Genomic DNA, 14,272 nt, shown 5'->3' on the forward strand with positions numbered 1-14,272 from the left:
GATAGGGAGTTCCAGGATTTTGACCCAGCGACAATGAAGGAACGGCGATATTTCCAAGTCAGGATGGTGTGTGACTTGGAGAGGAACTTGGAGGTGGCGGTATTCCCATGCGCCTGCTGCCCTTGTCCTTCCAAGTGGTAAAAGTCGCGGATTTGGGAGATGCTGTCAAAGAAGTCTTGGCGAGTTTCTGCAGTGCGTCTTGTAGATGGTGCACACTTCTGTCATGGTGCACCAGTGGTAGAGGATGGAGTGCGAGTTAAGCGGGCTGCTTTGTCCTTTGTTGAGCTTCATGAGTGTTATTTGAGCTCAGCTCATCCAGGCAAGTTGAGAGCATTCCATCACACTCCTGACTTGTGCCTTGTAGATGGTGCAAATAAACAGGCCTGTGTGGGAGGGAGGGTGAAGTTAAATTAATATCACCTCCCTCACTCTTAATAGCAATGTCACCTGGGCCAACTGTATTTGTTTAATGTGTGCTTACTCCTGGCATTGATCAATATGTGTCCATGAGCAGCATTTTCTTTCTAACGCCTCTGGTTGAGAAAGCTTTGCATCTGCTGGCTTTGAGCCCGATGTGGGTTTATAGACACAACCTTGCCTTGCGAGTGTCTGCTCTTGTTTTGCTTGTAAATGTTTTCTCTGCTGCTTCTCAGGGCTGTTTGTTCCTTTCCATTCCCTCATTCCTGTGTCTGCTCTTGTTTGCAGCGCCCCTTGCTCCACCCCCACCTTCTATTCTGCAGGTTACACCGCAGTTACCGCTAATGGGTTTCGTGGCCAGAGTTCAGGATAACAGTAAGTCTACACTTACCGCTTTCTATCATTGGCAATCGGGCTCTCTGTGACTGTAAATGTTCTGCAAAAGCATTGCACCAAGAACAGACCAACCAGCACAAGAAACATTGTCCGCTTATCCAACGTTGTATCTGTTATTGCTCTCCGAGGGCAGGTACAGCTCGGGTTAGATACAGCATAATTCTTCCTCTGCACTGTACCATCAAACATTCCCAGGGCAGGTACAGCATGGGTTAGAGACAGAGTAAAGCTCCTTCTACACTGTCGCATCAAACACTCCCAAGACAGGTGCAACACAGGTTAGATACAGTTAGTTTGGTCGCAAGTAAAAAGAGAAGCAGCAAGTGCTCTAGTTATATAAAACTGGAAGCTATTAAGACCTGTAATAGGACTGAACAAAACAAGAGGGAGGAGAGGAAGAACGCCACATAAAAGTCAACAGCCAAGAATGCTGACTCCTGTCCCAGGGAGGTTTTTTTCAAAAGTTTAAAACTGGTGTACAGTGTAAATAAGACTGGAGAGGCACAAGAAGGAAACAAAAAAATCTCTGAAATGGAGATAAATGAACAGTATGGTGGGTAAAAGAAACGGACAAGAAAGTCGGAGAGATGGCTACGGTCTGACCTTGTTAAAGTCAGTCTTCAGAGCAGAGTGCTGCGGACTGTCCAGGAGTTGTATGGAGCTTGGTTGGGAAAGCGTAGAAGGGCAGAGGTTGACAGATCGGAATAGGAACATGCGGGAGTTAAAGAGACAAGCCACAGAGAGATAACTGGTGCACTTATGGACTGAACTGAAATGTTCAGCAAAGCAGTTACCCAATCTGCATTACGTCTAACCAGTGTCGAGGAGATTGCACTGCGAGCTGCAAATTCATGTACATGAGGTTGGAGCAAGTACATGCAAATTGTGTCACATGGGACAGAGTATGTGTGGCCCAGGACATTGGGATAGGAAAAGGTTGCATCTGTTAACAGTTAGATTGGGAGTACTGATGGAAGGGCAGCCAGAACTTGGGGTCATGGACGAACGAACAAGCATGTCCCAGAGATAATGGTCCTTCTCTCAAACGTAGAGGAGAAGGGAAGATGTTTGGTGATGGGATCATGTTCCGGATGGTGGAAAATGATCTGGCCAATGCAGTAGTTGGTGGAGATAAAGGGGACCTTGTGGTCATCATGAAGGGAAGTGAGAGCGACAGCATGGGTAATAGGCCAGTTACAGTCAAGGGCCCTGTCAACTATGGCTGAAAGTAAAGGAGAACCAAGCTCTGTCCACTGTGTCTCGACTGTACTTCGGACAGCAACCCTCTTGCACCAGTATGACATTTTTCTATTTCCCACCCTTTGGACTGAGACTGACCAAATGTATTTGACATAGCATTCTTGCAGCTAGCTGATTTTCAACCCATCAGTCTGGGCTGGATTTGAATCCAGGACCTAGGTGTGAGACATCAGCCTCTAACCCATTGCATCACTTCGTCCCCTGTGTTTAGTTGCAAATGCCCCAGTGAGTTCAGTTAACTCAACAGAGTGGGGTATGGCACAGAACCCAGGTAAAAGGCGGTATTTGATCCACTGTGCCATTCAGTCCCTTTTTGCTTGATTGGTTGGTTTGTGTATTGGTGCTGAAATTCTGTCTGGTGCTGAAGAAGGATTAGGAGGGTGATTGGAAGCCCAGTCTGCATTGTCTCTACAGCTTTGAACCCAAAAATCTTTGCATGTGTACTGGGTTATTTTTAAGAAGCCATTTAGCACTCTTTTTTAATTGTCTTTGAATATGAATCGCTGCTGCCAAGGTTACTGGTAATTACTTTTCTCTACAGCACGAATACACAGGTTTTGAATGTTGTTGGAAACATTAATAGCAAAACGCCTTGATGCATGACACCTTTGCACAGTTGAATTTATATTTGTCCCATTTCCCCCATTGTCTCATGAAAACTCCATAGTTCCATTGGCACCAGTCGCCATGACCTCACCCAAGCGGCCCCATCAAACACTCTCAGCGAGGTCTAGATTCATCTTGAAGGTCCATCTACTCTGTTCCAATGATGTGCCTCAGTCCCAGCCTTGGAAAAGTGTTGCTGAATGCGAAAGTGTAATCTTTTTCCATTTCCCACACCTGGCATCCTCTGAGTAAAATTACCAACTTAGTACCAAAATGTCTTTGTCTCATTTGCCCATGCCCACTAGGAATTTGGATTGTGACTATTGAATCTCATGTAAGACCCTAATTGCCAGCACAAAGCAAAGATGTTCATCCTGTCACCTAGTAATGATTCTGTACCCATATCCTAGGGGTGTCTAATCCACTGTACTATCCAATCCCCATGGATCTTGGCAATGCTGCATCTCCTCTTGGATGTTATGAGAAGTTGGCCACTTGACAAGGATGTCTCAAGTTGAATAATATTGACTGGAACTATTTTGAGGCCAGGGACTTTGAAATGCAGTGAAAGAAATTTGCTTTCAAAATAAAATAAAAATGACTGGTAGTGAAATCTGAATTTTAATTATCTTGTTTAAATTAGCAATACTGTTGTCTGTCAGTAAAACTAGAGTAAACTTGATGGAGTTAAAGGAGAGCTTTATCCAGCTGGTATTACCTATTGCAAAGTATAAGCTGATTTTACAGTCAAAGATTTATGTCACTTCTATTCACCCCAAAACGTGAAAGGCTTATTGCACGGTGTTGGCCTTGGCTTAGTGAGTCAGAAGGTTGTGGGTTCAAGCCCCAATCCAGAGACTTGAGCAATCTAAGTTGACATTTCAGTGCAGTATTGAGGGATGCTGCACGGTTGAAGGTGTCATTTCTCAGTTGAGCTGTTAAACTGAGGCCCATCTTGCCTCTCGGCTGGTTCTAAAAATATAATGCTATTCAAAAATCAGGGGAGTTCTCCCTGGTGTTCTGGACCAATATTTATCCTCAACCAACACCTAAAACCAATTATCTGATCACTTATTTAATTACTGTTTATGAAAACTTGCTGCATGCAAATTGACCACATTTCCTTTACAACAGTGACTGACTTCAAAAATACTTCATTGGCTGTAAAACGCTTTGGGACGTCCTGAGATTGTGAAAGGCGCAATTTAAATGCAAGTCCTTTCCTTTAACGTAATATCAACATTGTAGTTTCAGAAGGTTCCACCCCTCCACCACCTCCACCAACTGATGATACTGTATTTGACGAGTCACCACCTCCTCCTCCACCACCAGAGGATTATGAAGAGGAAGAGACGGCTGTGGTGGAGTATAGTGACCCATATGCAGAGGAGGATCCACCATGGGCACCTAAGAACTATTTGGAGAAAGGTCAGTGGGATGGGAAATACAACATTTGTAGTATTCTTTTTGATTTCCCACATTACCCTGCACTTCCACATCTTGCGCTTCTTGTGAATTTTCAGTGTTTTATAACAATCATGTTTTTCGATGGGAGTTATATACCAGGGTACAGCATCATCGGCCACCCTTTTAAGTGTCCCCTATGATCTGAAGTCTTTTCCTGCCAACTGTCCAGGAAACTGCGAGTGAGGCCTGGTGATCCTTGCTGTGTGCCCCCGCCCCGCTCGCTCTCTCGCGCGTTCCCCCCCCCCTCCCGCCCGCGCTCTTTCCTCCCCCGCCCGCCCTCTCCGGTCCGTGTGCCCCCACCGGCGCTCTCCCGTCTCCCCCGCCCGCCCTCTCCTGTCCCCCGTCCCCCCTCCCGCCCCTGCCCTGTCCTATCCCCCATTGTCATCGTCCCCCCGCCACCCTCTCCTGTCCCCCGTACTCTCCCGATCCCCCGTCCCCGCGCTCTTTCTCCCCCTTCCCCCCCCCCCCACCCCATCCCCGCGCTCTTTCCCACCCTCTCCCGTCCCCCGCCCTCTCTGGCCCCTCCCCCCCCACACTCTCTGGGCCCTCCCCCCCCCCCCCGCCCACTCTGGCTCCTCCACCCCCGCACTCTCTGGTCCCCCCCACCGTCTTCTCTGGGCCCACCCCTCCGCCCCCTCTGGGGTCTCCGCCACCCCCCCTCTCCGGCGCCCCCCCGCCCCGCCCTCTCCGGCGCCCCCTCCTGCCCATGACCCCCGGCCCTCGCCCTCTCCTGCCCACCCCTCCTGCCCGCCCCCCCGCCCTCTCCTGCCCGCCCCCCTGCCCGCCCCCCCGCCCTCTCCTGCCCGCCCCCCCGCCCTCTCCTGCCCGCCCCCCCGCCCTCTCCTGCCCGCCCCCCCGCCCTCTCCTGCCCGCCCTCTCCTGCCCCCCCGCCCTCTCCTGCCCCCCCGCCCTCTCCTGCCCCCCCGCCCTCTCCTGCCCCCCCGCCCTCTCCTGCCCCCCCGCCCTCTCCTGCCCCCCCGCCCTCTCCTGCCCCCCCGCCCTCTCCTGCCCCCCCGCCCTCTCCTGCCCCCCCGCCCTCTCCTGCCCCCCCGCCCTCTCCTGCCCCCCCGCCCTCTCCTGCCCCCCCGCCCTCTCCTGCCCCCCCGCCCTCTCCTGCCCCCCCGCCCTCTCCTGCCCCCCCGCCCTCTCCTGCCCCCCCGCCCTCTCCTGCCCCCCGCCCTCTCCTGCCCCCCCGCCCTCTCCTGCCCCCCCGCCCTCTCCTGCCCCCCCGCCCTCTCCTGCCCCCCCGCCCTCTCCTGCCCCCCCGCCCTCTCCTGCCCCCCCGCCCTCTCCTGCCCCCCCGCCCTCTCCTGCCCCCCCGCCCTCTCCTGCCCCCCCGCCCTCTCCTGCCCCCCCGCCCTCTCCTGCCCCCCCGCCCTCTCCTGCCCCCCCGCCCTCTCCTGCCCCCCCGCCCTCTCCTGCCCCCCCGCCCTCTCCTGCCCCCCCGCCCTCTCCTGCCCCCCCGCCCTCTCCTGCCCCCCCGCCCTCTCCTGCCCCCCCGCCCTCTCCTGCCCCCCCGCCCTCTCCTGCCCCCCCGCCCTCTCCTGCCCCCCCGCCCTCTCCTGCCCCCCCGCCCTCTCCTGCCCCCCCGCCCTCTCCTGCCCCCCCGCCCTCTCCTGCCCCCCCGCCCTCTCCTGCCCCCCCGCCCTCTCCTGCCCCCCCGCCCTCTCCTGCCCCCCCGCCCTCTCCTGCCCCCCCGCCCTCTCCTGCCCCCCCGCCCTCTCCTGCCCCCCCGCCCTCTCCTGCCCCCCCGCCCTCTCCTGCCCCCCCGCCCTCTCCTGCCCCCCCGCCCTCTCCTGCCCCCCCCGCCCTCTCCTGCCCACCCCGCCCTCTCCTGCCCCCCCGCCCTCTCCTGACCCCCCCGCCCTCTCCTGCCCCCCCCGCCCTCTCCTGCCCCCCCCGCCCTCTCCTGCCCCCCCGCCCTCTCCTGCCCCCCCGCCCTCTCCTGCCCCCCCGCCCTCTCCTGCCCCCCCGCCCTCTCCTGCCCCCCCGCCCTCTCCTGCCCCCCCGCCCTCTCCTGCCCCCCCGCCCTCTCCTGCCCCCCCGCCCTCTCCTGCCCCCCCGCCCTCTCCTTGCCCCCCCGCCCTCTCCTTGCCCCCCCGCCCTCTCCTTGCCCCCCCGCCCTCTCCTTGCCCCCCCGCCCTCTCCTTGCCCCCCCGCCCTCTCCTTGCCCCCCCGCCCTCTCCTTGCCCCCCCGCCCTCTCCCTGCCCCCCCGCCCTCTCCCGGCCCCCCCGCCCTCTCCCGGCCCCCCCGCCCTCTCCCGGCCCCCCCCGCCCCCTCTCGCCCCCCCCCCGCCCTCTCTCGTCCCCCCGGCCTCTCTCGCCCCCCCCGCCATCTCACCCCCTCTCTTCCCCCTCCCCCCTCTCCTGTCTCTCCCCTCCAACGCTCTCTTCTCTTCCACCCCGCGCGCGCGCTCTCTTTTTTTTCTCTCTCTCTCTCTCTCTCTCTCTCTTCCACCCCACCCCACCCCACATGCTTTTTCCCTCCCCCTTACCTCGTTTCTCTCTCCCTCCCTCTTTCTTCCATTTCCCCCTCCCCCGTTCCGCGCTTCCCCCATGGACAATGTTCCATGTAGCACTCCTAGACCAGGCACAGTAGTATTGGATGCAGAGTAAAGCTAAGGTTTCTGTACTGTGCCAGAAAAATATGCCTCAGAACAGTCAATAATTTTCCATTTCCCAAACCAGTCATGAGCCAAATCAGGGGCTGTTTTGTGCTGTGGATCTTAACCCACAGGAGCTGGATTGAGGCTTCACTAAAGCTCATTTCATGTAGGCCCCTTATAGCCAGCAAGCAGAGGCGGTTTTCAACTCACCAGCCAGTGCTGGATTTGAACCCAGGCCCTCGAGACAAAAGACCAGACCCGCATCTGTGGCTGATTGTGACTCTGCTACTGAGGTGAGCTAACTCGGGGCAGTCTGAATATGGAAGCTGGCACCTTTCTAGTCTGCGTGGCCCAGCTAGTGGAGGGGTGTTGACCCACCAAGCTTTCACCATGGCTGTTTACATTGAACATCAAGGGGAGAATGGAGGCAAGTGCAGAGTCTGTCTCTTAGTGCACACTGGGCTGCTGTGCCAGTGCTAATTGTTGCTGTTCTCTGTTCCAGTGGTTGCGATTTATGACTATTCAAAAGACAAAGAGGATGAATTGTCTTTCCAAGAGGGTGCCATCATTTACGTGTTGAAGAAGAATGATGATGGTTGGTATGAAGGAGTAATGAACGGCGTGACCGGTCTGTTCCCTGGCAACTACGTGGAATCCATCATGCACTATGCAGAGTGACCCGCTGAAGGCAGCCCCCCGGCAGCTGCCCCCCCCTCCCACTGGTGCACTGTTGCACTCTGTGGCTTCCTGCTGTGCTGAGAAAGGCACGCTGAAATGAAGGATTTGCGTAAACGACACACACACAAACAACCTTTTATTCAACCAGGATGGAGTGAAGTGGCATTGTCTCTCAGGAGGCGGTTATTCCTGCTGCCGGTGTAGGCTCCGATGACTGTTGAACTCGTTGCGGAATGAGCTCTCTGTGTCTGTCTCACACATACACAACACACACATACAACACAGTCTCTCACACGTGTAACGCAGTCATTCCTGGTATTAAGGGTTGACCGATACCACCAATACTACAGGGCAAGTCTCTCGCCAGGTAACGGTCCAAACAAAATGCCTCTGTGATGGTGCTCCTATATTCTGAATTAAGCTGTTGCCCCTGCCAAATGCATTCTGCAAGGAAATTCTCAAAGTAGCCATTCCTCAAAGGCTCGAGAAGGAAGTCACCTGCAAAGCGTATGTTGGAAGCAGCGATATTGCAGTGCTGTATTGCGCAGCAGCTGTACTGGGTACATCTATGTCCTTGGGTCGCCTGGCAGTATGGTACCAGCATTTCACTAAAGGATAACGAGTATGTTTAGTTTTCATCTGTAACTGAGAGAAACGACTAAGTACAATTCTAGATCCTGCCCTTCCAAACTTGAGTGGTATCTGGAGAGAGCATTGTGAGCTGGATAACACTGGGGTACAGTACAAGCGGCTACAGATCTGTCACTGTAACACGGGTACAGTATTGGTAGGTACAGGTCTGTCACAGTAATATTGGGGTGTAGTACTGATGGATACAGGTCTGTCACTGTAACACTGGTACAGTACTGGTGGATACAGGTCTGTCACTGTATGACACTAGGGTATCGAACTGGTGGATACAGGTCTCTGTATAACACTGGGGTACAGCGCTGGTGGGTATAGGTCTGTCACTGTATAACATTGGGATACAGTACTAGTGGGTACAGGTCTGTCATTGTATTACACTGGGGTACAGGTGGATATAGGTCTGTCACTAACATTGGGATACAGTACTGGTGGGTACAGGTCTGTTACTACCGCTGGGTACAGGCTTGTCACTAACACTGGGATACAGTACTGATGGATTTAGGGATGGGAGAAATTTCATGGGAATGAGTATCACAGAAGAAATGTATCACACAGTATTATGATGTGTAAGATTGTGTGTTTTTCCTACAGTGTATTGGTCGGATATGTTAAATAAGGTCAGTGACAGCACTCACAGCTGTAACAGAGATGTTTTAGAGCCTAGGATTGTTTTCTTGTATTTTTTTTAAATTCGTAGAACAATATTCAGTTGACGCAAAATTATAAATGGAACTGGTGTAGTCCTGTCAATGAATGTTTGCGGTTTTAGATTGTCCTGATTGAAATATTATAGGGTGTTAAACAAAATTGTTCTTTTTTTCATTTTCTTTGAAAACTTTCATTTATTAGTTATAAAAATATTGGAGATGGGAAAATGCTGTTTTACTAACATTCAAGATTAATTCAAATGGGTAACACTTCCAATTGGCGTTAGGAAGTCAGTGCACCTGGAGAATGGACCAATGGCGGGAGTGTAGGGGTGGGGTGGTTGAGGTGGGATATCATGTGATGACACCTCCAGGAATACACCCAGCATGAGTTAGCTACCCTAGGTCCACCTCCAACAGTGCATTGTGCCACCAACGCACTGAATATATGTGGCAGATATTGTAGCAGTGCTCAGGAGTGTGAATAGTGACTTCACAATCTAACAGTGCAGTCGTGTCTGAAACTGTCGCAAACATTTCTTGACTTTAATGCGTCATCATGCCTCGCTGTTGCCTGTTGATCACAAATTTGTGGGTTCAAGCACAACTCCAGGACTTGAGTCCATCATCTAGGCTGATGCTTCAATGCAGTACCGTGGGAGTGCTGCATTGTGAGACATGCTATAACCTTTGGGTGAGATATTATAAATAAGGTTATGCTCACCTGTTGAGGTGAAAATATTATGGTTTAATGGTAAGGTGGTAGGGTTGATATTCTGACAGAAAGATCTCTAATGGGCTGTAGGTTGTTCTTCATTTGAACTGATCCTGTAACCTGACTTTGACTTCCAAAAGATTGCTCTAAATTTTTACGCAGCATTTTTCAATTTATAGACTTCATATTCAATAAATTTGTGTGAATAGGTACAAATTGAAGAAGGCACTGGTGGTGTGTGTATGTCTGTCTGTCCAGAGCACACCATAATAAATATTAAATTATAGCCACATTTATAATTCTGCGCAGTAAATATGCATATTTGAGTAATAATTTATACCTTAGCCTCATTTCTCAGGATATCAAAAATACTTAAAGATATGAAACAACTGCCTGAGGATATAACACTACAAAAAAAACAGTGCTTTAGAAAGTGAATGTGGGTGCCTGGCCTTGTAGTACTGGACCTTTTCATTGTATCGGTCGACCCTTTGGTTTCTTTGCATATTATGCAGTACTAATCTGTAGATAGCCTCACTAGTTTTATGCACCATTTTGTAAGATTTTATTTCCTCTCTTGGGTTGGCTAAGATGCTGTGTAAAGAATACTGGCTAGAGCCTGATATACAAGAATCTGTGTCTGTAATGTTTGAATAGAATGCATGCTATAATCCCTGTCCTGGAGGTTGCTTTTATTTTTCACATTGTTCCCCATTTAAGGTTAAACTTTTGTCATTTCTTTTTGTGGGTGAGGTAAGGCTATTTGTTGTCTGTCTGCCTCACTCTGGCATGGAAGTGTAGGGATTTTTCACTGTACGAAGGTGCACCAACTTGGGACACCGCCAAATGCCCCTTCATTACACCGCCAAATGCCCCTTCATTAAACCGCCAACTGCCCCCTTCATTGAAACGCACACACATTCCAAGGCAATAAATCTAAAAGGAACTTGCACAGTGTTACTGATTTTTGAGATTTCCCACGAAGCACTGATTTCTTATTCGAGTGAGCATTTTCTCTCGCTCCATTTTTCTTGGTAGTTTTCGGATTCTCCCTTGTTGACCAGCTGAAGTTTGCCTTTCCACCCAACCTACTTTCGCCAGTGTGTGACTTGAGTGCTTTGTTTGAAAAGGGGTCGGAAGATCATTTGTGTGCCAGCCTGTTACTTAATCCAGTACCACTCCCAGCACTCGCCCTTCACTCACTGCTCCAAGAACTTTAATTCACTGCCTACTGCCTGTGGGACAGGTGACCAAGCTCGGATTCAGGGTTGTAGTGTTGAGATTTCCAATCTGAGATCAGTGGCGGCAGTCACAAGCTAGTCTTAAATGTACCAATGTGGTTTTTGACCTAGATTGGTAGGTCCTCAGTTTAATGCTTAACATGCTTTACATGCAACTTAGTAACAGGTTAGTACAATCATTGAGCTCATACCTGACTCAATGGACAAATGCATCAACCAGTTTGGTACATAGGCCCCTGGTTTATGCTGAGTGGTGGCGCTCTTGACACTCCTGGGCTAAAGAAGGTTTCCTGCTGCTGATTGCTATCCTGTGGCCCCTGCCAGTTGGGTGAGGTGAGGCTTGTGTCTGCCCACTCTCCTGCCTCAGCTCACAGATGATGGTTGGCCCAATTGGGGTGAGGTTTCAGAGGGTGTCTGGTGGGACTGCCCCTTCCCCAGCTAGATTCAGCCCTTCGAGGAGAGGAGAAAGTTGCGGGAACTGATATTGCTCGGAAAAGATCATTTATGTTTGATCCTGGGTTCGGTGTTTTCCCCAGAATTTAGTGTAGCCATCACTTGAAAGAAAATGTTAAGGGTCGTCCACACCAATTGCAGATCAGTGAGGCTTGACACCATTGAGCAACATATTAGATATAGTTTCTCCAACAATTACAGGTCCTGTGAACAGAATGGAACTTAGAGGTTTGCAGTTTGTTACGCTGAGGTTCTACTGTACTAGGCTGCAATCCAGCTGGAACTGTGATCTATTCTGCTTTTTTTAAAATAAATGATTTCTAATGCGAGATGACTGACAACCCAGGCTGATGGGGGCATAGAATGCTATCCATTTCACACTGGCTCTTGATGGTTCGGTCAGTCAAGGTGGTGAGAGCAGAAGAGCCAGGTTGCACCCCCACTCTATGCTGAGTTTGTAGTCTCCTCTGAGCTCAGGTTCTCATTCCTGATCGCTACCGGTAACACCCTGCTGGAAAGTGCATGTGTGCGGGCGCGTGCATGCATGCGTACGTGTGTGTATAAGGAATCAGGCTCCGCTGCGAAGCCCTTGTGGTTGAACAGCCCCGCTAGCACACAGATGAGAAATAGCCTCTAGTGGAGCGAGGTACATGAGAGGATCAGGTGCCTGTTTAACTCTACCCATCGCAGACCATGTCCCAGAAAAGTGTCATGGCCTCTGCAGGGAGCAGCTGCAGCAACCAGCACTACGACAGCCAAGTGCGTGGAGTGAACGCAGTACTTCCCTTGAAGCTGTGCCTGGCACGTTTCAATTCCTTTTGACTTGAGACCGCAGTGGTCAGGGAAAAGAAAGCAGAATCCGTCCCGTGGAGCCAAGTTGTCATACTTTTATCTTGAGTGGAGAAATTGAGGAAAGTGTTGTAGACTATTTGATAGAGATTAATTGCTGTGATTAGTCAACAACTCATTATCATTGTATCATGTGACTACCAGGATGGTAGATGGTGAACTAGATGGACCGTGATCTTTTTTCGTCTTGCAATTCCCCAGAAAGAACCACCATGGTTTTTAGTGCAAAGTACAATAACACTATCTGCTTAAGCCAGGAAAACCACTTCAGGATTTTTTGTAAGGGTGGGGGTGGAGGGTGTCACATTACCCTTTTGCCCCAGCCTTATCAGGGAGCTGAGGGGGTGTACTTGGAATCCGCTGCTCATTTCTACATATAGATCACCTCAGCAACTCCTCGGGCGAGGGGGTCGGGGGTCTATCGGCTGAGAGTCGGGTTTGTTGCAGGGAGATCGTTGGTTGGTTTATGTGCTGACACCAAACGCGGATCATCTTTCCCCTTCTAATGGGCGGGATACGGCTGTACATTTTCTATGCCTGCAAGAATAAAGTTTTGTGAATTAACTGTATCCTGTGTATTAAAAAAAATGTTTTAAGGCGTTGAGTCTTAAATAATAAAAAGATAAGTGACTGGAATGTTTAAACCACGTTTACAGCGACCAACACAAATATTGTGATTATTTTTACAATGGTATATCCCATGACTTGAGTTTTGGTTCAAACTTCTGATGCACAAGTTAGGAAGAGGCTGTGGTACGCTTGCTACTTGTGCTGTGTGTCCTAGCTCAGAAGGTTACCTACATAATATAAGAAATAGGAGTAGGCCATTTCGAAACATAGAAAAAATAGGTGCAGGAGTAGGCCATTCAGCCTTTCGAGCCTGCACCACTATTCAATAAGATCATGGCTGATCATTCACCTCAGTACCCCTTTCCTGCGTTCTCTCCATACCCCTTGATCACTTTAGCCGTAAGAGCCACATCTAACTCCCTCTTGAATATATCCAATGAACTGGCATCAACAACTCTGCGGCAGAGAATTCCACAGGTTAACAACTCTGAGTGAAGAAGTTTCTCCTCATCTCAGTCCTAAATGGCTTACCTTTATCTTTAGACTGTCCCCTGGTTCTGAACTTCCCCAACATCGGGAACGTTCTTCCTGCATCTAACCTGTCCAGTCCCGTCATAATTTTATGTTTCTATGAGATCCCTTCTCATCCTTCCAAACTCCAGTGAATACAGGCCCAGTCGATTCACTCTCCTCATATGTCAGTCCTGCCATCCCGGGAATCAGTCTGGTGAACCTTCGCTGCACTCCCTCAATAGCAAGAACGTCCTTCCTCAGATTAGGAGACCAAAACTGAACACAATATTCCAGGTGAGGCCTCACCAAGGCCCTGTACAACTGCAGTAAGACCTCCCTGCTCCTATACTCAAAACCCCTAGCTATAAAGGCCAACATACCATTCGCCACCTGCTGTACCTGCATGCCACATTTCAATGACCGATATACCACCACCCCTTTTCCTAATCTGCCGCCATTCAAATAATATTCTGCCTTTGTGTTTTGCCACCAAAGTGGATAACCTCACATTTATCCACATTATACTGCATCTGCCATGCATTTGCCCACTCACCTAACCTGTCCAAGTCACCCTGCAGCCTCTTAGCATCCTCCTCACAGCTCACACCGCCACCCAGTTTAGTGTAATCTGAAAACTTGGAGATCTAATACTCAATTCCTTCATCTAAATCATTGATGTATATTGTAAATAGCTGGGGTCCCAGCACTGAGCCCTGCAGCACCCGACTAGTCACTGCCTGCCATTCTGAAAAGGACCCATTTATTCCGACTCTCTGCTTCCTGTCTGCCAACCAGTTCTCTATCCACGTCAGTATATTACCCCCAATACCATGTGCTTTAATTTTGCACACCAATCTCTTGTGTGGGACCTTGTCAAAAGCCTTTTGAAAGTCCAAATACACCACATCCACTGGTTCTCTCTTGTCCACTCTACTAGTTTCATCCTCAAAAAATTCCAGAAGATTTGTCAAGCATGATTTCCCTTCCATAAATCCATGCTGACTTGGACTGATCCAAATGCACTGCTAATTCATCTTTAATAATTGATTCCAACATTTTCCCCGCTACTGATGTTAGGCTAACCGGTCTATAATTACCCATTTTCTCTCTTTAAAAAGTGGTGTTACATTAGCTAGCCTCCAGTCCATATGAACTGATCCAGAGTCGATAGATGTTGGAAAATGATCACCAATGCATCCACTATTT

General features: G+C 50.4%; 1 protein-coding gene across 4 annotated transcripts in view; it reads left to right on the forward strand.

Moving 5' to 3' along the window:
• Window positions 1–12,552, forward strand: part of abi2b (abl-interactor 2b) — a 204,512-nt gene extending 191,960 nt beyond the window's left edge. For 3 of the 4 annotated variants that reach the window (XM_070876079.1, XM_070876080.1, XM_070876082.1), the window contains exons 8-10: window positions 706–792; window positions 3,928–4,107; window positions 7,255–12,552. In XM_070876079.1, the coding sequence (XP_070732180.1) occupies window positions 706–792; window positions 3,928–4,107; window positions 7,255–7,430 (443 nt within the window). In that variant the 3' untranslated portion in view covers window positions 7,431–12,552. The remainder of the gene's footprint in view (window positions 1–705; window positions 793–3,927; window positions 4,108–7,254) is intronic. The other variant, XM_070876081.1, reaches the window with a different exon arrangement.
• Window positions 12,553–14,272: the final 1,720 nt, after the last annotated feature.

This window comes from Pristiophorus japonicus, chromosome 3, assembly GCF_044704955.1.
Source record: "Pristiophorus japonicus isolate sPriJap1 chromosome 3, sPriJap1.hap1, whole genome shotgun sequence".
Lineage (NCBI taxonomy): Eukaryota > Metazoa > Chordata > Chondrichthyes > Pristiophoridae > Pristiophorus > Pristiophorus japonicus.